Below are 27,212 nucleotides of genomic sequence, written 5' to 3' on the forward strand. Positions count from 1 at the left end.
GGCTGGAGAGACTGACAGTGAGAAAAGATAAAAAGAAACTACATATACCATAAAATAATAGCTTGGTCAAGTAGCCGCCAACAGGAATACCCTCAGGAGGGGAGAGCAGTTGTGAGCATCTGGCACTGTTGGCTGCAAATATGTCTCAGACAATGCTTATGCCCGAATAGTGGAAGTTTTCAGGGGTGAAAAAGTTGTCTTCCTGGGACACTTGGAGAAGCTGCTGTCATTCACCACTGGTTTTCATCCTTCTGTTAAAGCCAGGCAGAAATTGCTGCCATGGTTTGTCCAGTGGTGTCATTTATGCTCGTGCCAGTCTCAAAGATGGGCCGGGATTTTTTTTTCCTTGCTTCTGTGGTTGCCGCAAAACTTTTAAAGTTAATCAAACATCAGCTGAGCTCACTCTGAATCTAACTATGTCAAATCAGGCTATTTGAACTCCAACCACTTGCCTATAGAAATGATGCAGGTAGACATAACTAGTTCTTTATAAAGTCATGCTTGCAATTGATTTGCATTAATTTTCCAGTGTTCCCATTTGGAACCCTCTGCAGAAAAGCACTGAAGTCAGTACACATATCTTAGAGGTTTTTGTTGTTTTTCTCCTTGACTGATTGCTGTAGAGATGCTACTAAGTAGAAGATTAGACTCTAAAGTGCAGCTTGATAGACAGGAGTTCATCTGGCAGCAAATTCCACAGACAAAGCCTGAGGAGCATGAAATCCCCATTGCAAACTACTGACCAATAAAAGATTCTACTATCTCCTCACAGAGACTACTCGCCTTCATTTAAAACACCCCCTTGATAGATCTGTCAATGTTCACTAGCAGAAGACTTCTATAATAAATTAACTAGATGATAAAGAGGGTTTTTGCACAAAGAGGAATAGGTACTATCAAGAGCAGAACAGAAAGCCACCAATCTAATTTGGGATGTAAGAAACATCTGACTCAGATATTTCCCCATGGGTTGTTTTAATCCTGTCTCTTAATGATCCCTTTAATAGGGAGTGTGTCAGTAGTATGTACTTGACTCGATAAAAGAGCTGACTTATCTGCAAGGAACATGCCAGGCATCCAAAGTGGCCCATGCAAAATGGCTGAAACACTCCTAACACCCCAGAGCAAATGGCATCAAATAAGCTGTTGAGAAAAAGGAGGAAAAAAAAGAAAAAGAAACTAAAAAAAGAAGAAAAAAAAGCCTTCGGGTTATAAATTGCCATCACAAAGTCAAAGCAAGACAGTAATTTACACATGTAACTTCACACCAGTGAGGAAACCAGGCAAGACAGGGATGGTATCCTGGTCATGGAGCTGTTCTTCCCTTCCTTGCCAATATATCCTGATCCTGCTTTGCCAAGCCTGCCCTTCCTCCCCTGCTTCCAGCCAGCAGTTCACCCTGTTTCCATGCTTTTATCTTCTTGCCCTCCTCCTGCTTCTAGACCCCGTCTAAACCTTCCTGCACAGAAGCTAGCCATGTTTTCCAAGAACAGCAAGCATTACTGGGAGGCAACCTCTCCACCTCTTCTCAAGCTGCCGCAGTACGTCCCAGCCTCCCCCACTCATGCTCACCTCTTTCCTCCTGAAAGAGTCTTTACTTCTCAGGCCAGAGAAACCATTAAGCACAGAGCCTGATCCCTGTATAACCATTGATTACTGATTAACAACAGATCACTGGTTTTAACCTAGCAAACCCTGCACAGAACCTGGTAACAAGCAGATGGTGAAGAAAAAGATCCAGCAGGGCTCTTAAGCACATAGCTATCTTTAGGAATGTGAATTAACAGACTTACTCAAGCATATACTTAATTTCTGGCACGCTGGACACAGACACATATGTGTAAAAGGTGGGAAAGAATTCAACGATCCTGTTGAATTCAGGTCCTGCAGCCTATGCAGTCTTCTGAGCAAATGAGAATGGGTTGGGAACTGCACACGTTTAAAACCTGCTATTTTACTTCCCTCTTGAATTTCTACTCCATCAGCTTTCATCCATTAGCCTGCCAACACAGAGCACTCTGCCTCGCCATTTGATTGTTATTTAGGCTCTTTGGAGCTCATCCGTTTCACATGGAGCATTTATCTTTTCAGTCGCACATTCAAAACTGAAGCACTAGAAATTATAATACGAATAGTCATAATAGTGATTATGGCCTATGAACAAATTATTTATGTATTTCTCTTGAGTAAGCCAATTAGGCTGAGCTGAAAATGCCAGTCCCTGCAGCTCCACAGTGAAATTCTCCATCAGTCCAGTTTTCTTTCCAACTGTTTCTAGCACCGACCTTCAGCATGAGGCCAATTTCCTTCCACCTGGCCAAGCAGTGTTACAGTCAAGACCTACAGGCTCTACCGTGTTAGGAATGGAGCGATAAAAAGTGTTTTGACAAATGCAGCACCAAGGCTCATCTCAGGCAGGAGCACACTCCAGTGTACGGAGTCATTGAATAAGATCTAGTTAGAACCAACCAGGCTAGAAATAGGAACAGAAAGCAACAGGACTGGTGTTCTTGTCAAAAAGATGCTTTCACTCAAATCATGCTGGGATAACAGAGCAGTCTGACGACGCCTGCGAAAGGCTCAGGAGGATGATGGTTGCTACCTACAAATGCTGAGGAAATCAAAGAAAAACAACCAGGTAAACGCCACTACAGAATGAGGAGAAAATGTAAAAGTCTATACAAATACATTGATCAAATCATCATCAGAATCCCAGATCAGGTAATCTGAGATCATGGTGCTGAGGTCCTCCAGACCAGAGTGTGCAGAGAAAGGCAGGACGCTCTGCATTAAAGATTTCAGGGGCTTCAGTTCTCTCCATGCAAGATGCACAGTGTTTATTGGCATGGTACCAGCATGGCAATAGGATTACTGGATTCTAAGGGCTTTTTCCCTAGAGCGGTCTTTATCCTCTTAAAAGAAGATAGAGCAATTAAACATTTTTTTTTTCCCTGAAGAGAATTAATTGTCTGTGAAGGGTCACACCAGTGGCCAGATGCATCACAAGAGATTTTCATCTTCTTAAACTCACCAGCAACAGCCAATGGCACAAGGCTTGATTCAGTGGCCAACAATCTGATTTATCAGACTTAACTCTAGCTACAGACTAAAAAATTACCAGTTCCAAGTAAGTTTAATTTCAAACTCTAATAGGAGCAGATGGAACAGGAATTTCTTTTAAAATATTATAGCAAAGCCCTTTAAGATCAAAACGATACTGATGCAACAGAATCAAAACCTGTAAGTGACAGGACATACTGTTCTAGCCTATGTGTATGGAAATGCTTTTTATAAATTTTGCATAGTTCTGCCAACAACCTGCTATAATACCCATGGCAGTACAAGGAAGCACTTACCTAGCACACCTTAGTAAAGAGATGTTATTTTCATCAAATGACACAACATACTGAAAACATATAATAGTGCCAGAAGAACATATTATGATAATTTGATAAAAACAGAGTGGTAGAAGAATGCAAGGTGCAGATTACCCTAAATGTCTGAGCAGGACAAAGGAGCCCAGCATCTCTCTGAGAACAGCACCTTGCAGGATCACCTGCAGCCTAGGCAGAACTAATGTAACCTCTGCATTGAAATCAGAAGTAGATTTGATGCAGGTAAAGAATCTTAGAGAAAGTTCGACATTAGACTAAACATGGAAGGCAGGAGAAAATGTCACCTGTACCTGCAAAATTTTCTTTCCAAGAGGACCTGGAGAGCTGGAGATACTGTTCCTTGTGAGAGACAGGACACTGGATTCAATGGACCTTCAGTGGCCCAGCATGTGTCCCAGGCTAAAGCCAGGAGTAGGAACTAGACCACAGCAAGCTCCAGACACATGAATGGTACAAAACCAAGGACCAGTCTCAGCCCCAGGCTCTGTCTTCAGCACAGAGCAAAGGAGATTTGCAGTGAGAACACACGCTTGGGGCAACACAGGGATCTGTCCTGCATGCACACTCCCAGACCTCCCAGGCCCTGCCCCAGAGCACTGGCACTGCCTTTGCATTTGCCTGCCCTGGAAGCACCACTGAAAATTTCACTGTTAAGGAATTATTTCATCTGACTCAATACATCTTTCATCTAGACAACTCTAAAAGTTGCACTGTATTGTTTGTACAGACACAGCCACATGAATTGCATTGCATACACGTGAGGAAAGGGTCACATCCAGCTGCTGAAGAGAGAGGCTCTTTTTAGTTCATACCTATGAAATCCCAATTAATTTCTTTGGAATAAGTGAACAAATGGGTCATTCTAGCCCATCTAGCCTTATTAGCATGATGATTTAATGTGAACTTGGTGTCTAAGGCCAGTTACTTGCAATGCGTATCAGGCACACTTAACAGATAACTTTTTGGTGGAAGAAAGCACCATAATTTAGCAAGGCTTTCTTTGAGAGCATGGTTTACCGAGTTTAATGCTGTGGCACCAGGCACTGTGTACTCAGCTGGGCATTGCTGCATCAGCCCTTTGGTGCTGGAAGGGTAGCTTGCTGCTCAGTGCTTCCTCCTGCCATCAGGGCAGCTTGCCCTTGACATGAGGGTGCAGAACCAAGTTGTTAATGAAAGAGCTGGGTCTACACAAGCAGATGACATCGCTTTTTTGCCATCTTTCAGACACCTGTGAACAGTTACACTCGCACAGACCCCCTGGAGGCTCATTTATCCTGACAAGGGTACTTGGAAGGAGAAGCCCTGGCTTGAATCAGCACAGGTTCCCTTAGTCCAAAACTCCTTTGTTTTCTTTGGGACAGGCCAGGCAACGTCTGGAGGAGCTTCTGTTGCTTGGTGTTTGGCCAAAGAGAAGTGATGAATAAGTAAAACCCAGAGGCGAGGTTCTGCTCGCAGCATAAAACCAGAGCAGCTCCACAAAGTGGCTGCAAGCTGGTAAAACTGGTCAAAATGGCTGGTAAAACAGAGCAGATTAGACTAAGGGTAAGGATTTCCAGACTGAGCCCAATAACAAGAGTTCTGCTTAAACAACCTGGGAAAACAAATGGAAACTTTGGATTATAATGCAAGCTCATTTTTAGCTCCGTTGCTGATACAGATGGAAAAGGAGATTTAATTTTATTAAAGGTGTCAAACTTTTTTAATAACCCAGACACTTAGAGGGATAATAAAATCACATCCTCTGTACGGTGAATTGCATGTTCAGCAGCTGCGATACCAATTAGATGCTGAAATGATGAAGTACTTTCTCATGCCAGTGGAGACATACGGTACAGAGCCAGTGTTTAGTTTTATCATATAAGCAATGTTTAGCCATCATCTGTCATACAGACTTAGGGGAAAGGGCCTCCTCAGCTGGAACAGCTGGAATTGCAAGATTAGCTCAATAAATTGTTTTTCTTCTACCAGATCATCTATCAGTTTATATACATAACTCACCTCTAGTTTCAACTGCCTTCACTGGAGAAAATGCACACTTTCTGTCAAGCTATAGCTTTATGAACAAAGAGGAGCTAGCTTTCGGCTTTCAAAGACAGGGTTTGTGAGGTTTAAACTATTTTGCTGAATATTTTTGAGGAAGGTATTAAGAAAGATGCAAAGATTAATTCCCTGTACTAGTACGTTCTCTTTACCTTTCTTTTTAAAGACTCCTCTCACTTTCACAATTACAATAGAAACCACATCAGACCAACCAAGGAAAATGCAATTATATGCCACATAAGTAACAGTTAGGAGAATATATTTTCTTTAAAAAAAAAAATAAAGTATTTTAACCTAATGGTTTAAATCAAAATACTAAAACCTCTGCTAATGTAAGTAATTCTTTGAAATCTTTCCCAAGAGTACACACTGCTCCATTCACAGCATGTTCTTATTCTCTAAGGCCCTGCCTATTCTGGAAACTTCTACAAGGAACAAGAGCTGCGTAATAAATTCTGCATATATTCAATTATTCCAGTAGTTTATACCTCTAGTGGATGTAAAATAAGGTCAAAGCACTTCTAATTGGAATCACAGTTTCCAGACTACAGCTTCCATACTTCTGCTAAAAAATAACAACACTTAGCAAAGGCAAGATGAACTTCTCAGTGAAAACCAGATTATTTACCTCCTTAAAGCAATAGCCAAATCAATTATGAAAACAGATATTTAATGTGAAGATGTCTTTCTTTCTTTTTTTTTTTTTTTTAAATGGGGGGGAACAAAAAAAACACACAAGAGCTTATCTTTGCAGTGTCATTATCTGACTACAGCACCCACATACCCATGGTGTAAACACCACTTAAAATTGTCAGTTTTCCTTGCGCTTTTATGGGTACAATGGAAAATATTATTATATAGCCTTTCTTGCCTGTGTTAGGAACAATATTTCAGCTTAGCAGAACTAAAGGAACTTGACAAAGCACAGAATTTATTTTCCACTGATCCTGCTGTCTTGTTAGAGTCTTCATTTTTCTCAGTCTGGACAGTAATAGCCAGGCTAATCCCTCTCCCATTTATTTCTACCCAGGTTCACTTGCAGACTCTCCTTACACCAATGTGAATACAATTTCTGGTGGTGTACATATCACCAACAGACCGTTATGTGCCAGGTTTTGTCCTTTCTGTTCCCATTTAGTAACGTTTTAGCTCCCTGAGCAGTCCCGCTAAGGAAGAGGCAGTTTGGGCCAAAACAACAGGTACACCCTTGAGCAATGGCGATAAAACAGATGTAATTCACCACTTCATCGAGACCCAGGCAAGTCCGAAGTGCTGACCCCTTGGAGGCCGTGTTTGCCTTGGCGCCTGGCTGTCCCAGATCGCTCGGAGGTTGCCGTCCAAGCACAGAGCCTGAGCTCCCCGGGGCTGCCAAGGCACGTGGCAGGAGCGCGGCTCGCAGGGGCCATGTCACGCGGGACCCTGGGGAGATGCCAGCACAGGCTGATGTGCCCAAATTCTCTGCTGTTTACCATCAAAAGCAAGGAGAAGGAAAAAAGTCGCTGTATTCACACAGCCATGATGAGCTCGGGCTTGTTTGAAAGGGCCATCCCCAGCAGCCTCATCGTCGTAAGCAAGACAGACAAACCTGGAGGACAGACAAACCTCCAGATACCTTTGGGTTAGCCGTAACTTTCGGGTCCCTATCACATCTGGAAAAATATATCCCTCCAGAGATGCCAAGGCAAAGCAGGGATTGATTAAAACAGCAAGAGATGAGTTATTTATTAAGCTGTTTTCACATTTTTAGCAATGTTAGAGAGCTTCCTGCAGCTGCCATAGAGACAACAGCTACAGACAATAAAACTTTATGAGCAATTTAAATTCTCTCTCCCCTTAGGAGATGCGGAAAAACAATGACAACTGACTGTTTGCAGGTTGCATATATCTTGCCTTCATTAAGTAGGACTCTGTTTAAACACATATTATTCTTTTCCATCAGATTGTCACAGACTTCCACAGAGAGGGTAAATAGTTTATAGCTTCCACTTTCAACAATGCACTGTAAAAATACACTGCAGTCAGATTTGATTATCCAATTTCATTTAGTGCAAGCCACTCTCAGCACATCAGCGTGCTTATTTGCATGTTTCAGAATAGCAACAGAAATGGATTACCATGGGCAATGGAAAATAAGTTTTTGCACGTAGAAAATAAAATAGTAATAACCACATTGTAAAATTACAGATGCGTGTGATAGATCAGTTTTAGCCTCAGTCTTATAACATTCACACCTGAAATTTGTGCATAAATCCACCTCATTTGAGACTTATTTAATGTTTCTTCTAAAGGTACCCTGGAGCTCAAGATTCAATTTACCTAAGAACTGACATGGGTAAAAAAAGAAAAACATGTTCCCTTCCTTCCCTACAAAATGCGCAATTTCCTTGTCAACTGTGCACTGCTTGAGTCTCAAGATGGGTAAATTTCCATGCACGAGTGGTTCACATTTTGACTTTTGTTACTTTGCAAGCACTAAGTGATAAGAAGCTAGGAAGGAAATCTGGAGAAAGAAAAGATTTCTTAAATATCTAATGTAAAATACAGCACTGCCAGTTAATTCTAACAGAATCTGTATACATATTTGTGATTGAAGTATATATTTATACTCTCTACTTCAGGAGAATTTAATTATTACATTAAAAATTTTCCTGGTTTACAAGGTCTTACAAGATTATCACTTATTTTATATTTACAAAAGGTGGTGAAGCTTTGCTTTTAACAGGTGCCTTTCAGTGTGCCATCCTAAACAAAATTACCCATGATTTTCGAAGTCATTGCTGGTAAAAGACCAAGATGACTTTGAAATACTGCCTGAAAGGCAATACAGATGGATGGGAGAAGAGCATGAATGAAAAAATAAACAGGAAAGGTGTTTGCTTGCTGACCACACTGGTAACAAATGGGATGAAGAGGAAAACCAATAGGTTGTTCCTCATGTTACAACATGGAAATATGGGAAAAGTAGGGCATGTACTGAAATTATAATTTCTTTGCAGTCCTGTTTCTGTATTTTTAGTGCATATCTGTTGTGCTTTGAAAGAAGAGACACTGCTTGTACTAGAAGATTTCCACAGGTGCCTTCCAAACTCAACTGTTCTGCGGTCCCACACCACGATGGTACCATCAATGAAATGGGGCAATTTTCATAAAGGCAGAACATAGTGGGTGAAGATGAAACTCCCCACTAATAGGTACAGAAAAATGCTGAAAACACACATTATTAACTTGTGCATCACTGAGGAAAGTTGCTACCTTTGTTGTCCTTCACTGAATCCGTAGAAAGAGCACATGAACATTTCTTAGCCTATGCCAGGCTCACTAGCCAAGTGCTGGGAAGAAGCAGGCTAATGTGAGACAACACCACTTGGTTCCCATGAGCTGCCATCCTTCTTCCAAGGCTCTGAAGACCCCAGGAGTTAACAGCGGGCCCCTTCCTTCTCTTTTTTAATGCTTTATTATAGCAGTGAGGCAGCAGACTGCTTATATCCCATTTTTCTCGGACTCTTTTTAAAGTGTGAATGAGCATGTGTGTATGTTGGAGTGATAACATAAGGCTAAGGCACATTTCTAGTAAATATTACTTTAAATTATCCTGGAATGTAAAAGTGCACTTGTGCAAAACTAGCTGCCCAAAAAGGGAAGCAAAGCTGTAAACTATCCTGCCCGCAAGCTGGTCATGTCGGCAGGAGAGTGTCACTGTATAAGGGTATGTTTACAGGTCACTTAAGCCTGCATCGAGGCTGAAACTCATGAACCCTATAGCACTGAACCTCCATGCACTTGACTGCAACCACTTCTCCTGTGGGGCCCTTACATTGTGGCAGGAAAGCAGCCGAGACCTTGTGGTCATAGGAGCACCAGCTTTCCAGGTGAATTTAAAACTTTTCTTCTATATAATGTGGGTAGAGGTGAGGAGAACAAGGAGTAGCCTCCCACATGACTGACCGTATGAATGGTGAACCTCATCACCAAAGCCACCTTTAAAGTAGATTTAAGCTGGTCTCTCATTTAGACTTGTTACAGCAGTGACAACCAAGACATGGTCCAAATTCAGTTCCTTAATCTCCCTTTGGCTGAAATTCAGTGAACCATGCAAACCATTTTTACCTGTTTCAAAACAAAATCAAGCAGGCAAAGAAGCTGTTTAAAGGACTCTGCTTCTGAACCTACAGCGGGGGCATTCAGACCCAGGGACACCTGTGATAGTCACATATACTTACGCATTGACTGCAGCAATTAAGTGTGTAATTAGCAGTAGGGAAGAAGCTGTGGGTAAAGCCGTAAGCACAACAAAACTAAACATTAAGATACAAAACAGCTGCTTCTCTTTCATCCACTGGCACAATTTAGTGATGCCGAATGCTGTGCAATACCCATGATGCTGGTAGGGAGGTGAAGAAGGACTGAGCTGGGCAGCGCAACAAGGCTGATGGCATCCCTGAAGTGGATGACACTGCTGTATAACCTCCAGCAAAGACTTTTACCTCTCACATCCTTTGGTCCCCCTTTTGCCCAGGTTTGTCTGTATTAAATCTGTAAGACAAGAGCAGTCTCACTGGACTTGGTCATTGCCACGCTTTACTGCACCCCTAATTTTGGCTGGGACTATTATTTTAATGCAGATAAGAGAAATAGTAAGTTTTGGAAGTTGACTTTTGGGGATGTAAATGAGTTTCCCTGCAGAGTGGGATCTTGCAGTGACTGCTGCACATCTTTCCCTGGGACAAGTCTGATTTTGGAAGTAAAGTTCCATATTGGGAGTGGGGAGGGAATAATTCTGCAATAAACAGAGAGACAACCACCACAAATGGTAAAGCTTTTGGTCAGATTCCTGGGTGAAGCACACATAAAATCAAATGGAGGCAATGCAGAGGTGCAGTGTGACACTGCAACCCTACAGTCTTTAGGAAAACAATGAGGCTCAAGAACAAGGAACACATCAAGGGGGACAGAAGGCAATAAATCATTGAACTGGAATCTGAAATGCTGGGCTGTTCTGTTCAGCATACCACTCCAGCATCTCCAGCCTCTATCACATGCCCTGCATGCCATAACGGTCTGAATTTGACCATATGTTTGTAGCTAAGCTATGAAATTCATTTGTCAAGTCCTGGGAGTTTTTGGCAAGTTGTCCCATACTATATGTGTGGTCTACTACACTAACACACGCGTGCAAAGCTTTGCAGTGGGTATGTCTATATGATCCAGAGGCAACGGAGCTGATGATTTCAGTGCTCTGATTTTTAGTGCTGTGTAACAATGAATGAAGATAGAGAGAACTCAAGCCTAAGATGTTTCGGCACAGTTGCTAGGACTAAAGCCCGCTGAAGGCTGCTGGAACATGCTATAAATATGTATCTGAGCTCCACGCCAACTGTGTAAACTCAGAAGCTGCTTGCTTCATTCAGAGAGTTTATACCCACCAGAGCTGCAGTGAGAGTTCAGAGCCTGTTAAAACAGAGGCAAAACAGTGGCTGGCAAGAGTCACATTTTCCTTGTGAAAAGGGATGTGGAAGATGCTAGGACAATGCAGGGGTGGATGACAGATAGGAAATCATTTCTCGGGTGTTTTGAAAGGAAACACATAATCCAGAGTTATGGGCCCTCATTAATCAGGCAGAGGAGTCCTGAGGTGCCAAATCTCGCAAGAGCAGCCCAGAGAACTTTGAGTCATTTGTAAGCTCTTCCTAACTGAATCCTTAACGTGACATTTGCCCAAATTCTAGATCCCAGTTCAAATATCACCTTCTTGGCCTAAGAATGGTTGCCTAGTGGCTCTGACTCAAGCTGATTCACAACAAAAGATAAATCTTTCTACTCCTAAAAGGAAGCAAAAAGCTGTCGAGAAATCCCTACATTCCTCTGCCTTGTGCAATCTGGGGCCAGTAGTTTTTGCAACAAGACGACAGTCCCATTTCTTCATGTCCTCAACCAACATGCCTCTTCCAGGCTGTGTAGGTTGCTACGGGCAGCCCTGCCACCATATTTCTTAGTACCAGTGCAGAAAGGATGCAGAACTGTCAAAGTGAGGCTTCTTTAAAGTCCAATATACAGCATAAAGGTGAGAGGGTTTGTTGTTTTAAAAGAGATTAGCAGGCTGCATGAAAGAAAGAAACCAGGATCTCCCTCAATCTAGCAGGATCATCTAACTAACTTCAGCTCATGCTGGATAGCAGCTACCATCTAATGTTTTTCTGAAGTCAAAACCACACCCGTGAAGCTGCTGTTACATGGTGAAGTGCTGTGATTTGCCTCCCAGCAACACCTCAAAGCCAACTAGGAGGCTGCATGCTGACACCTCTGGTCCCCACCAGCCTAGCAGACCATTAAGTTGGGTCCTTGGAGACTCTTTCCAGTTTAAGATGTATAAACTCAGATACCCCAGACCTTGCCAAGACTGCATGCCTGGGGTTAGACCGAGTCCTCAGGAGTGCCAACAGCCTCCATTTTAGGTGAGGATGGCAGAAGACACAAATACTCAGCACTCCCCATCCTCCAACCCCAACTGCATTTCTAATCCTCTGGCTCCAGAGCACGAACATAACTCCTCTGTTAAAGCAACCTCCTGGCAAAACCAGCCACAGCTTCTCCCAGGTAATCTGGATGATATCCATGTTTTAAATCTGTCCACTAACCCAGCCAGAAAACCACAATAACACCATCCAGGCAGGAATTACCCATAAAACATAAAACGCATTTCCCCATTTCGGCATGGGGAAAGCATGTCAGACAAAAAGAAAGTTTTGCAAGGTATGTGCCACACTCCAGAAGATGCTCGGATAGAGCGTAGTTGCCACGACATCTCTGAGGAGGAATCCACTTACTTACAAATGGCTGCTAGTGATGCACTGTCACAGTTTTTTCCCCCCTCCCACTGGTGAGGTATCTATGTGCTAAGCTTCAAACACCCACTGGGGTGGTGAGATGCTGGAGGAAGAATGGAGATGTCTCCATGTCGCCCCTGGGCACGAGCCCAGCTCACGCAGTACTCACCTAGGAGCTGCACCCCGCGGGTCAGCCCGTAGACGTCGATCAAAGCCCAGAGGGGCTCTGCTGTCCTCACCCCACTGAAGAACAGCATCGCGGCAGAGTCGTTCACCCGATAGAAAACCCGTCCCTTCTTGTCCACCCAGAAGGCGATGATGTTCCCCTCGTTGGCAAACTCTTCCGGCAGAGCCTTGGCCCAGAAACCGCTTTGGGACACCAAGTCAGGGCACGCGTACTTCGGCAGGGTGTCAGGGTTAATCCTTGATGGATCCTTGGAAGTAAACCCGATTCGAAGAGCCCCACTCCAGCAACACTGTTTTTTAGTGATCTGCAAAAACAACAGCAGCAATAACAGCATTTGGCACTCAGACTTCTATTTACACACTCCAGGCTCCATGCCATCAAGTATCAAAGGCCACTGTGCAGATAAACCCACCAGATTTAGGAAACTTTTTACCCAAACATCACTGCGGATATCTCATCTGCAAGTAGCAATACTGCACACTTAGGATACAATGCACATATTTAAAAAAAAAAAATTGCATCAAATCTATGGGGAGAGATGAAATGTAATTACAGCTGCATGATGACTCACTTCTATTTCTAGGGTAATTCCTTTTGGCCTAAGAAATGTCCTCTTGCAAAATGTGCCAAAAAAAATGGCCATAAGATCTTTTATCTCAGCTGAGGCAGCACCTGCAGCAGCAGAGCTGTTCCCCCATGGTGCTTGGATGATAGGGTTTCTCAGGACCTGAGGGAAAAGCACTGGCTCCAGAATGACAGTCACTACCATAGGGTTTTCTGGGTTTCCCAGCCAAGCTAAAGACAATCTCACCCCTCTTTAGCCTGTCAGATTGGATGAAATAACAGCTTTGCAGCAGAGAACTTGTGTGTGGAAAAGCACAATTTACAGTATTTAACAATATTTAATAAACAGTTTGGGGACAATGATAGATGTTGTCTTACAAGTGAGGAAAACCTATTCACTTCAGCTGTGAGCGGTGGTTTTCAAGATATGTGGTGCTCACCTATACCCACCCTCCAGCTCCCCATCATTTTGTGGTTACTTAGTGTGTCTGAAAAACACACTAGAAACATTTGCTAATAAATTTTGGGATGCTGCGTGCATCATACCCACCCTTCTGCACCTCAGAGAGAGCGGAACAAAGGCTCAGAGATGCCTCCAGAGCCATCAGCTGCTTCTCACCTGAACTGGGCCCTGGGCTGAAGAGGACAGGAAGGGAATGGGCAGTGGGTCCTAAGCATGTGCAGCACACCCAGAACACCACCCAGGCACAAAATGTCCTTCTCTCTGCAGAAGGGGGTGATCTCCAGGGTGCCAGCAGGGTCCCCACATGGACACAATGCTTGCAGAGAATTTTTTCTCTCATATGGTTGTTCATTACGACCTTGCTGGGAACTGCTTCTCCCAAAAGCATACAGCCCATCAGCATCCAGACTATGAAATGAAGACCTGAGGATGCTGAATCCAATCCTTCTGCAGGGCCAGGATAGTCACTGCCTGTCAGTTGATGCATAATTAGTGTGTTTATTCGTGCATCACTGCAGCAAACAGGACAGCACTTGACATAGCCTTCTTCCATCAAAGCCCAGGCAGCCTCAAGCAGTTTCACTCCCTGCTGCAGGACAAGAGCAGAAACATGAATAGGTACCACAGAGCAGATGTCTCACACAACTTGCTGCATTACTGTAATTTCTCCCTGTGCCCAAGTGCTGATGGCTCGGGTTATTGGCAATGCCAGAGGCTAAACTGCCCAGGACTGCTGGATTTTGGCCTCAAAAGCCTGGCAGCAGCTCCTCATATGTCAGTGTGGAAGCCAGCAGCACAGGATTTTCACCAAGGGATTCTCTGAGACATTTTCTTTGGACTTCTGAATACTTTTGTAATAACATTTGTAAATATTGCATTTTTTCTTTCGCATGTTCCTCTCCAAGGCAAATCTGGAACACGTGCCCTTGCGAGCACAACAATCTCACCACAAGGACATTGCTGAAAGCCTACATATTTCTGCTTTATTAAAGTGTCAGAGAAAACACCTCCGGACTTCAGGAAAAAAAAGTTACCAACCGACAGACAGTTCCTCAGTTGAGTGAGTGCTGCTCTTTACCCCTCCTCAACCCAGCCAAGCACCTAAACTGTTTACACAAAACAGCACCAGACACTCAGAGCTGCCCTCTGCCCTGGGCATGACTCTCCTGCTTGTGGGACAGACACTGGGGTGGCACTACAAAGGACCGAAGCAGATTTGCTCTTTTATATCCCCGGTTGGGCTGGGATGGGATCACACATGTCCCCAGGGGAAGGGGGGTGGGTGGGGGCATGCGTGTGCCAAGACAGGGAATATGCACGCACTCCAAGAAGCAGCCAGGATTATTTATTGTAGCAAATTTACTGCAAGCCCTAAAAGCTTTTGGGACTGAGATAAATATGGCCTCATTGTTATTCGTACAATTTACTCTTTCACAGTCTCTTGCCAATACTTTACAGCAATCACAGGCTGCATGAAGTAAATATTCATATGGTAATCTAGGCTGCACATGTTCCATGTATTAATCAGCACCTATAAACAGTTCTCAATACAGTCTGACCGCAGGCAAACTAATATCCAAATTAAAATCTAGTATAAAGCCTGCCAAGAATTAGACACAGCTGGACAAAGGATACACAGTTTTGCTAAAAAAGGCAATGGTTAATGATGGACCAGATTCTCTCTTCAGCAGCCACTGCTAGTAGAAAAGCTTGGGAGGTCCCCTGGGTACCAAAAGGGGAGGAAAAGATGCACTCCACATCCAAACTGCTAAGCTATAGCTGCTTCTACAGACTCAGGCTCCCAATGAAGTGTTGGAAGGGACCCCACTCCCTATCAGTACCCTGAATTACATGGAAGAAAACAAACTGGGGCATGCATCTCAGAGGCAGAGAAAGAGGAAATCTTCCTGAACCCCATATAGTTCTGGCTGCTTGATGGGATTCCCAAAGCTGCAAAGAAATCTCAGAATAAAACCCAATAAACAGAATGAAATCTCCTGACCTCTTTCCTCTAGTTTTCCAAAGGGAGTTTGGATTTTATAGGACCTGAACGACTAGGTTCGTGGCTAGTCTTTAGTTGGTAAGAAACACAAAAAGTTTAAGACCACATATTCCACAGGCACACATAACAACAAGGCTTATGGACTTATCAGAAAAACGGAGGCATTTTCACATTTCCATCCATCCCTAGGGTACAAGTTCTGCTGAAGCCTGCTGATCACTCCCAGGAGGCCTTCCCAGTAGATTCAGCAGGAGCCCGGAGCCCTGCTCATAAACCCGTCATGCAGAGATGAAACATTTGCATGCATATTCTTCACATATGTTATGCAAACTAAAATCCTAAAATATACAGTAATAAACAACTGAATTTCCTGAGATAGTTACATTGTTTCAGAATGAGAAAAAAATAATCCAGAACCTTTGCCTAAACCACTAAGCCCACTCAAACCTTTGATAGTGTTTTCAAAAAGGAAACGTGGCTTTCATCTCCTCCCAAATCATTTCTTGCAGTTGTTTGTCCAAACTGCTAGCCAACATGGAAGAAATCCTATTAGGCAACGTGAGGGAGTCCTGCTGTGTTTCCAGCCTGAATGGAACCAGTAAGAACTCCGCAGGAGACGAAGCAAACCTGTAGGGGGGATTTTCTGCCTATGGACGTGAGCCTGAAATCGCTCTACATTTTTAAAAGGAAGCACCTTCCTCCTTTCTTGCTCCTTTGCTGGCTATAAGGGAAGAGGCAGGGAAGCCTAGCATGCTGCCATAGGTCCCAGCACATTGGGATCTCTAGCGATGGACAACAGCAGGATCATTCAGACTAGAGATACCTAGAGATACACCAAAGCTGCTGCCTCTCGGGATGACCAATATGACCTTTTTTTTCCTTGCTGTTTTCCAAGCAATCTCAGCTTAATCTGCTATTCCTCATCTAACATCCAGACAAACTCTCTTGGAGCACAGATTTCCCTTTTCTTCACAGTTTCTATAGGGGTCTGTACTAACGGGTCTGAGAACTATGGTGACAAAAGCAGAAAGATTACAGACCTTTAAGGCCAAGATGTGACTACTGTGCTTCGTGTGGACGGGATAAATATCTGCTGTGAGCACCTGGTACACCCCAACAGTCATTCACAATAGCTACCATGCTAATAAGAGAAGGTATCAACCACTCACCTTAAGCCTGACTTGTTCGTAAATAACGATGGGCCTGTTGCTGAAGGTAATGGCGTTACAGAAGCTAGCCTGGCGTTTCACTGCCTTCTGTGTCGTGTCCATGATGATCTGGGATCCCTTCGTGTGCGGATGGAAAAGCAGAGGGCTGATGGTCAGAGTTCCACACTGCGGGATGGGAAGGCAGTGCTTCTGCTTGTGGTGGCATCGGTGGGAGGAAGCTGGAAATGAGCCACCTATGGAATCTGAAAGCAGAATGAGGAAAAATAAAGTTTCAAATCCACTGTAATAAGTAAAACAAAAACTCTCAATGAAAAAAAAAAGGGGGGGGGGGACTGTAGAGCAAAATGAAAGTCAGTCAACTCCCTTCTCTGTAAACTACTAGAGGTTTCTAGAACATCTTGAACAACAAAAGGCTATAGGGATACCGAAGGTTCCCATCCGGGCAATCTGATAGTACAGAGCATGACATGGAGAACACAGCTCAGCTCCTGAAATCAGAGGCCATTTTGAGGCCACACATCAGAACACGAGACAAGAATCAGCTCCAAAACTGGACCGAAGCATGTGTGATATTTGTGTATCAAAGTTGTCCCAGTTGGGTGAAATCTTCCCTTTCTGGAGGACACCCACCCACACCTTGACCATTTCTCCCACTCCTCCTTTGCAACAGTAGCTCCATCAATCCTTGTGCCCATTTGCCTTTGCGTGCTGTCCTATCCACCCTCACTAAGTGCCAACTCAGACACGTACATGCCTAATTCATACCTGAGCTCAACTCAGTGATAATCCACCTGGATTTCTCCACCCACCTACACTCCTCTCTCCTCCACTGATGGGAACCTCAGCTGAGATCCCACTCATCACGAAGGCACTTGCCAGCACACTATGACATGGCAAGGAAAGTGGAGAGGGAGCGAGAGTGTAAAGTAGGGAGGAAATTACGTCTTTAACCAGGAGAGTCAGTGCACAACCGACACATTCACGACAGCAGCTTTGTTCATGAATGACAGGATTCATGAGTTTCTTTTCAATGGGGAGCCTGAAGCAGTTCAAGCACAAAACAGTCATTATACTGAACAAAAGTCATCTGCTTCCTTTTCCTTGTGTGCACAAACAAACTGCGTTATGCACGTATGTTTGGGAGGAGATACTCATAGATTTGGAAATAAAGTACCAACAGAATAATGAATTATTCCATGATAGACTCAGGGATGCAATGAAAATAATGTGACCTTAACGATGTGTCACTTTGCTTGTGCATGACTATACACTGGTTTAAAACTCTATTCCTCTAATGCACAAACTACATAAACTGATTATAAACATTCTTCATGCAAATTCATTGCTGACAGTTATGTCTTTATATAGCTACTATAAAATAATGCTTACACCTCTAACGTAACTCTTAGGAGGTAGAAATATAGCGCCTGAACCTTATTCCTCCCAGCCTTTAGGGCAGGCTGTAACTACGTGACATTGCAATGGTTCATCATCACAGCAAGCCTAAATAAGTAACAACAAAACTTAAAACGCTGATTTCTGATGAGAACATTTTGATGCAACTTCAACATCAGCCACTCCAGCTTTCTGCTCTCATTCTCTTGCGGTTCTGTTTCTCAGGGCTATCCCTTCAGAACAGAGCAAAGAGGCCAGACAAGTGGTTTTACCTTGAAAAACTCTCATTAATGCTTGAAGGGAGAGATGAACCAGCTGGAAGTGATTTGATGCTAAAAATTATGTGGAATATAAAACAATCTGTTTCTCACAAGAGAAGAAGCAAACACCAAATATACATTCAATTCGAGCTAAATTTGCATCCAGACCTGAATTTTGTAGCTCCAACTTTTTGCTATCAGCCGCTTACCAAAACAAGCTTGTGAAGCACAAAGGCACAGACATTTTAACTTGTTTGCATATCTCTGTGCTGTAATCTTACTGGATAATGTGGCTGTGATTCTAACAACTGCTGCATCTCTCCCTAGGATGTGGCACCCTTTTAAAACATGGTAATGAAGTGACAAAAACTGCTCACAGCTTTCAAAACACGCTCTGATAACAACACTACATATGTCCAGAGCATCTGCTGGAGCTGTGTTATGGAGCCTTAGGGTCCTGTCTGCCCCCACGGGAAAGATGTTAGGGGAACGCTTTTTTGTGACAGTCTGGCACTGCTGAGTGAGAATGGGTCAAACTCACCCTAGGCCAATGCCTGCAGGAGAAGTGCCCCTGTGCATACAGCTGAAACTCAGGACAACTACATCCTATGGGAAGGAAAGAGACCACCCAGGGAAGAGCTTCCTCAGGTGGAAAATGTGAACGGGGAGGAGACCCTTTCCTGCTCCCACATTCTCTCACTCAGGAATGACTCCCACTTGAGGAACACAGTTGGATAAGGACAGGAAACTATCTTAATTAAAAAAAAAAAAAAAGTATTAATTTAGAACAAAAGATATTTGGGTTTTACTTTCACCTTACAAATGCATGGAGAAGTTACAAAGCAGTGGGCCAAATATGATAGATGCCTTTGCTCAGTTCTTCAGGACAGTATGCCCACTCCAAAAGGAGGATACATCATGCAAGTTCAGATGGATGGTAACACAAGCACTGGACTGGACTTAGGAAAGGGACACTTCTGAAACACAGTATGGTGATACATCACTGTCCTTGCTTGGCCAGCTAAAAATAAATCATCTGCTTAAAGTTTTTGTTCAAACTGAGCTTGATGTGGACTCCAGTCTTCTCCCATTCACTTATTTAAATTACTACACATTTCAACATCCTTAGTTTTTGCTGCTAGCAATATTGGTACAACACATCTGAGTTGGTTTCAACTTATTTTCTTCATCTTCATAGAAAAGAATTGAGTGAAGCTCACAAATCTGGAGTCTCAGCTGCCAAAACAGGCAAAAGTCCTTCTGGCATCAGAGAAATCATGTGAGGTTCCGTTAACCAGAAGTCTGTCCCTAATCCTCCTCCTCCACAGCTTATCAGTCACTTACAAAGGAGAACTGAAGTAATGGCTTCTAAGAAAGTTTGCAAACAAACAAGAAGGCTCGAATCCAAAAGCGTGTTCAAGGGCACCACAGGTTTCCCATTTCACAACACAGCTGTAAAATAGCCAGGCAAAAAAACTTCCTCCTGACAAGTGGGAGTTGTAACAACGTGCCATGATCATGCAAACAACTGGCATCGTGTGACAACAGTCACGAGAGCCAAGTCATGTCCGAAAACAGCCCCGGCGTCAAACTGCTGCAAATCTAGAGAAGTCCCATGGGTCCCCATACAGGTTTCCAGGTTTCATGCTGCAGGTCACAGAGATCAGCATCTGCTCACTCTCATGGTTTTAAAGATCAGATAGGCTTTAATTTTCAATTCATGCTCAACAACAGATGCTGGTTGTACCATTTCTTTTGGTACTGGAAACCACGTGAAGCACTCCAAACTGTTTTGACTTCAGAGGCCTAAGTGTATCCTTTCTGGAGCCCAGGCTGTTTGAGAAAGCAGAATATTGCCCCACAGGTGGCACGCTTCTCCCTTCATGTGTGCTAGCTGTCCCTGGGCTTCGGGATCTCAAGGTCTGAGCAAAATCTGCAAGCCCTATAAAAGGCAGCATTGGATGTTCTCAGATTAGAAAATGCATCCCAAAGCCTGTTAGGGGTTTTCACCAGAAGCATTCATGCTCTGCAAAAATGAGACAATCTTAAAGGCTTGGATTTCTTAAATGCTGCAAAAAAATGACTGGAGTTCATTTTTAACAAATACATCTTTTCCAGTTGAAAAAAAATCTTGACAGGCACATATCAGAATATTGTCAAAACTCATTTCAGACTGAAAACTAACTTCAAGGTGTTTAAGATCAACTTCTTTAAGCGTGTAATATGATTGGCATTCAGAGCTGAGTGAAAGAGAAAAGACAACTTGAAACCAGAGCCCTGGGACTGACATGCAATACAAGTGGGAATGACAAATCCCTATGTACCTGGGGAAGAGGAAAAGAGAAGCATGGGGTCGGTGACAGAGGCATGCCTGTCTTGCAGGCCAGTGACATTGAAAAGAGTGGACAGGACAAAACACCACATCATGAATCATAGACTCCTTTAGGTTGGAAAAGACCTAAAGATCCTGAAGTCCAACCGTAAACCTGACCTACCAAGTCCCATCACTAAATCATGCCCATTAGGGCCACATCCACATCTCTTAAACACCTGCAGGAATGGGGACACCCCCACTTCCCTGGACAGCCCCCTCCAAAGCTTGACCACCCCCTCCATGAAGAAATTCTTAAAGAGAGAAAAGTGTTTCAATACTGTGACTTTATCAAAGGAAGGTGACAATGTTAGTTTTATTGCCAGGTGGCTGTACCATATATGTATTTTAAAGAATGGATTTTGAGAAGGAAGAAAAGGAACCACTGTGAGGAATGCGAGGGACGCAATTCCCTGGGGACACGAGCAAGGTGCAGCAGGAAAGCCCTAGCCCTGAAAGTATCTGCACGGTCTCTCCAAAGGCATATTAATAAAGTTCAAAAGGAGAAAAACCACAATGAACTCCTTGTGCTAGGCTTTGCAAATGTATTCTTAAAAGCACTCTTCAAGATACGGTTTACTAAAAATAAACATTAGCTCAACACCATGGGAAACTGAAAGGGGTTGCAAGCCCTGTTTTCCTCGTGTGCAGCCTGACCCTGTGCATGTGCACAGGAGAGAAGGAACTGTAAATAAGTGCAAATGAAAACAGCTTTTTTTTTTTTTCATTACATTTTCTTGAAGGAATAAGTAATAACGCATCTCCAGGCTATAACCAACTCTCCCTATGCCTGTTATGATGATAATGGCCCTATTAGATTACTGTCACCAGGTCAGCTACTGATCTTGGCATTACAAAATGACCAAGATAAACAACTTTGCTCTTCCACAAAGACAGACCACAGCTTTGCAGGAGTTGAGGCATGCAATGATAAAAATGCAAAGGGTTAATTCTTTAAGAGGAGTATTAAAATGCTTAAAAGGGGAGCATTAAAGCCAGACAAACCGAAATTATACAGCATCTTCGGTTAAACTTTAGTGAATTAGGGACTTATCTACAAGGTGGATTTGAGCCAGCAGGTCAGATCTAGCACTCCCATCCAAGACTACAAAACTAGTCAAAGCCAAAACATAACTTATTTTCATCTGTGCTATTTTAGCAGTGATGAGATGCATCAAGAGAGTAGGTCCGCACATAGTGTAAGATTTTCCACTTAAACTGCAAACTGTGAGACAAGAGACAGGTGCGGACAGACATGTACATGAAAGGAAATAATACCAGCCAGGGTGGGGCTTGGAGATGTACTATTTTTTAATTATTTTTTCTTTTAAGCAACCTCAGTGGAACCCGTTGAACAACAAGTCCATGGCTACAACCTGAATCCTGGATGCAAGACTTTATGAGGGCTTGCTTCAAGGTTATAAGCTTTAGCAAGAGTCAGGAGAGTGGCAATTTTTATGGAGATTAAAAAAGAAGGTCTAAGAGCCTAGGAGAGATAAAAGAGCTCTGTTTCAGTTCTATTAAGCCCATATTGTTTGTAATATTTTATTTAAAAAGCAAAAATAAAAATTAAAAAAAAATCCTAGGGCAAAAATTTAGGTTGGCCAAAGGAGACTACAGAGGAGCAGTAAATCTGTTATTTTTCTGTAGGAAAGTTACATCCGAACTAATGTTTGTGGTTGAAATTACCCAGAGAAAGATAAAGAAGATGCTCCTGGGCAGAGCCTAGTGGAACCTCTCCTGGATGTGCAAAGAAAGGTGAGGAAGACTCTCAAAATGCAGGAGAGGCAGGAAGAGAGGAGGCAGGACAGAGCTGGGGAGCGATCCCAGAAGGAACAACCCAGTTGACAGCACGACGAATGCTTAGCAATGCCAAGTACCATGAGGATGGCTCATTATACTCTTTTTTTTTTGTGTGTGTGTGAAGAAAATATGATATCAGAAGAGAGCTGTGAGAATACAGAAGTATTTCTATATGCATATAAGGCTGCTTAGAAGAAAACCCTTACCAGGAGAATTAATTTTTAAACTTGCCACCTTCAGTAATGGTACCGTGTAATCATTAACAATTTCTTGGCACCTAAAAAGGCACTCTTTACTTAACATCTCCCACAGTCACTTGGAGCAATTCAGCCACCCCCGTCACCAAGAGCTCCAGCTCCATGCTTCTTTCTGTGGGCACAGCTGCCTTTGCAGGCCCCCTTCTTGCCCTCTCCCCATGCAACCCCCAAGCCCCCGCAGAGCAGAAGTGTGCTGAGCACATAAGACCAGCAGGCGCTAAGTCAGCAGCATGTGCTCCTGTTGGCTGTGTGAGGAAAGAGAAGGGCTGAGCAGCCCCCTGGAAAGAAGGTGGGAAAGGAGACGGAAAGGAGCCAGCGAGTGCGACGGTGCAAGTCCCTTCGTCAGCAGCAACCACGCTATTTCCCAGAAGCTCCTCTGATTCTCGCAGGCAGGAGCAACTTGGGTGTGTTACCTGATTATTTATTCTGGGGAGGAACTATGGACTTCTGACTTCATCCTCCTTGTCCCAAAGATAAGTACATTGTTGGCCATAAGATTATAAGATTACATATACTTTATGAAATAATCTCAGTTACCTTTGCTCTGCTGTTCCAATGTATTAATGAAGTAACTACCTGTCAAAGCTCCTTTTCCAGGAAATGTTAACGCATCATGGTCCACCTAGGACAATCCTGTGTAATTTCCCATCTAACATAATTCCATTTACTCATTTTCTTAGTATAGAGCAGAGCTATGCATAGAGCACTTTACACCTGTATTAACATCGGAGATCCTCCTAATTTATAATAATATAAACTAAGCCTAAGTAGATATTATAAACATTTAACTAAGAGTGATGCTGCAAGATTAGGGCCACCAGCATCTCTGCCCATCTCTCTAACCTCACAGGAGTGCACATCCTCTGATGGCAAAGACAAGTTCAGCTTCTACTTTCATCCATGCCCTCCCATTGGACTGCCAGGAAGCAATACAGTGGCTCCTTACGTGCTGTCCCCAGGCAGTAGGTCTGCTCACCCCTGGGCTAGAGGCTCCAGAGATGGTTTCCCTGTTGTTCTGGTTGAGAAAACAGCATTTTGCCCTGCTGGCAGCAGCGGTGCCAGCTCCTCGGGGAGCACCTGGGCAGCTAGTTGCTCAGCTTTTCCCCCAGAAAAGTTGTGGGGTCAGAAGACTTTTTGTGTCCCACATGGAGGTGGCCAGCATGCTGCTGCCCAGGAAACTGCCGAATGCAGTCTGCTGCAATAACAAATTTCAGCCAAGGTTCTAACCCACTCACTGTTTATCTCAGATGTAGCTTCTAAGGGTCCCAGACACACATCTGACCATCGCTGATATCATGGCAGTCCCCGAGATACTGTGCAAATTCCCTGGAGTCACGTTTCACTGCAGGCATAGCCAGAAGACACTCATCCCAACAAAAAACATTGCATCGGTTTTGAACAAAAGCATCTTTCCCGGTCTAGTATTTCCACCGTAGCATAAGGTGCTTTTTCCCTTTCCCTCCTGCAGTGCCGGGCACAGCTGCGATGAACAGCGAAGCTGCTGCCCAGAGGTAGCTGTGCTTCACTGTACAGCCCACAGCACGGCCATGCCTGGAGGGTTAATGACAGTTCACGCTGGAAAGAAGTAGCTGCATAAAAGCAGAGCCCAACTGCAAATATTTTATGGCCATGTAGTATTTCCACGGACTACAAATCAATGTAAAAGATGTTTTCTTCAAGGGGCCTCGTATAGACTGTGTTTTTAAAATGCATTCCCTCTGCTAAATATAAATCAGTAAGAGTTTTTGTTCTTCCAAAAGATTAACTAGCCTCAGTATTTTGGGATCTAATTCTGGAATACTTGTAGATGTGCCAGCATTCTCTTCCAATTTAAATACTTTAATGGAAAGTCTATCCTGGGCACACTTTCCATGTACGGTGTAACAGCTTGGAAATCTGAATATTGAGAGTTCACCACAAAATGAAGTGACCTGTCAAGGTTAAACTTAGATATATCTCAGGACAAAAAAGAAGGTGAGGATAACAGAGACCAAGGGAAAAAAAGCAAACCTAAAAGTATTAGAGACAAGATAATGGGTATGCAAAACCAAAATCCAAAAGAAAGTAGAAAGTGGTGTAACCTCCCAAACAGTGCAAAGAAAATGCAAGTTGGAGAAGCTGTTGTTCTAAACTCAGCTCCTTGAATTAGCTTTGAATCATACCTGTATAAAATCAAGAATGTTCCTCTAGACTAAAGATGCTGAATTAGGCCCACAGAAGTCCACTCACACCCCATATTTACAATATAATGAGCTGTATTAGGTTGCTTTTCTTTATACACTCCCTCTGTCACCAGTAAAAAGAGATAGGGTCTCAAGTTGGTAATGAAGAGCATCTCTGAATTATCTTCTTGTCTGGATCATCAGCTAGAGGATTCTCTCCCACTGCTCTACCTCATCCCAGCATATAAGACTATACATTAAGGATGCACAAGGTGCTGGCCAAAAACTTCCTGCTGTTTCTGACCTCTCATGTCTTAAGTGTTCTGTTTAGCAAAGCTCCCTAATCACAGACCACTTTGCACTAAGACAAAAATCACAGACACCCTCCTACCTTGCTCTCTACAAAAACTGTGGCTCTGCCGTGTGTCTCTGGAATAAAGCAAGTGAAAAATAAGACACTGGAATATCACAGGCTCCCCAAAATAGGACAAAAGTACAAGAATATTTCTGCAGACACAGCATTTGCAGGATGGTGGTATGGGTGCTGGGCATTTAAAGCTTGTATTCATAGCTGCAGGGCAGAGAACAAAGGCTTCTGGAGGGATGGATGCCTCTAGAAAGAGCCTGGATAACACGCCAAGACGTGGGTAGCACCATTCACCTCAGAGCAAACTCTACACTTGCACTAATTGAAATATTCCCAAGGTTATAGTGATTTAAGCCTCAAACACCGTCAGCTCCTTAAAGCCACAAAATGTTCAGGCACCAATGTGCTAGATGAGCTTAGATCAGTGATCAGCAAAGAGCTCTTCCTCAAGAGCTCACAGGCTCAACCACATTGGGGATTCAGAATCTTAACATACTCTGTGCCAACCCAAATACCCATCTCTGGGCACAGCAAGGGTATGCCCAGCACCAGCCTGATATGCTCCTACCTTACAGCAGCATATGTGAGTAAGGCATAGCATTTCTTTCAATCTAGAAACGTTGATGACAACTTTGGACTGAAGTTGTGAGATCTCCAGTGGCTTTGTTGCCTCTTATGTATTTTGCTGCTTGAATTTATTGCAAATGTCACGTGTGAATGCCCTCACTTTAATTTAGTATCTGGTTGGTCAGGATATATAATCCAGAGACTGCTTTTTACTTCTCTTCTTACCCAGCTGGACAGCATAGATTATGTTTATCATTCAGTACCACATACCATGAAGCTTTAAGCCATAATGCCATTTCTAAAGAATCTCAGGAAGCAGTTTTTCTTCTCTCATACATGACATTTACATATGGAGTGTGCCTTCTTTTCCAGCATAAACCATCAATTTAGATCCACTTTGAGGTACTGTAAAGTTGGGTCATTTTGTGTTAGTCTTCTTTAAAAATGCAGCGCGCTCGGGTCATGCTTATTTCACATTCTTCCTCCTAAAGTTCACTGCCGTAATTTGCAAGGTCTCTTGAGAGCATGCCTGCTGGAAGCAGCTCCTTACACCCTCCGTATTTAAAACTTTACAAGCACTTTTAAAATGCTGTGATTATTTTTCCAAGCCCAAGCAGTACTTCACACAAAATACTTCCCTTCTGCTGCTTTCAGAGCACATCTCCTTTGCTGGTGGCTGTCAACAAGCATGTGTGAAACAGCTCAGGTCCAAACCCAAGAGCCAGTGCTCCCCTTCCCGTGGAGGGGACACCGCGAGGTGATGGCACAGCCAAAGGACAGTGCCCAGCTCCATGATGGAGATCTTCCACCCCTCAATGGAAACACCAGGAATTTTCTGACTACCATCACGTCTGTCCGAGGACAACGATGACTTGCTGTGTGACACAGAGCATTTGAATCTTTTGCAAAACCCTGCTGGTGGTGATGTTGTAATACTCAAACCATTGCTTTTTTCTTCCTGCAGCTTGGTACTGGTAGATGTGCTGTCACCCAGTACATCTTCTGTCTTTTTTGGTATGTTTTCGTTCCTCTCTGATCAACTGAAAATTCACTTTTTCAGTGCAAGAAGATTGCACTGCTTACTTTGCCATCTGTTGCTACAGTCTTAAAACTATTTACATCCACACCAGCTAACCAAATATCAAAGATTTTCATTCAATATAAAGCGCAAAAACAATCCTACAGGGAAACCCTTTAAGTATGTAATTATCGAGGATCTTCTGGTTTCTTCATTCACAAAGAAAAATTGCACTTGATTTTTTGTTTTTGACTTGCTGTCTGGCTAATCCCAGAAGATATTGATCCCAATGGCTTTATTCCTGATTACATTTGGCAGTACGTAAACCCTTAAAGTGTAGAGTTATTAAGAGCTAACGACTTAGCAGG

General features: G+C 43.3%; 1 protein-coding gene across 5 annotated transcripts in view; it reads right to left on the minus strand.

The window, feature by feature from the left end:
- The window catches only part of NEURL1 (neuralized E3 ubiquitin protein ligase 1), a 151,058-nt gene that overhangs the window by 45,089 nt on the left and 78,757 nt on the right, over nucleotides 1–27,212 (minus strand). For all 5 annotated transcript variants that reach the window (XM_048060349.2, XM_048060348.2, XM_013174502.3 and 2 more), the window contains exons 2-3: nucleotides 16,645–16,886; nucleotides 12,429–12,750 (exon numbers count right to left, since the gene is read on the minus strand). In XM_048060349.2, coding sequence (XP_047916306.1) covers nucleotides 12,429–12,750; nucleotides 16,645–16,886 — 564 coding nt within the window. The remainder of the gene's footprint in view (nucleotides 1–12,428; nucleotides 12,751–16,644; nucleotides 16,887–27,212) is intronic.

Source organism: Anser cygnoides, chromosome 7, assembly GCF_040182565.1.
Source record: "Anser cygnoides isolate HZ-2024a breed goose chromosome 7, Taihu_goose_T2T_genome, whole genome shotgun sequence".
Taxonomy (NCBI): Eukaryota; Metazoa; Chordata; class Aves; order Anseriformes; family Anatidae; genus Anser; species Anser cygnoides.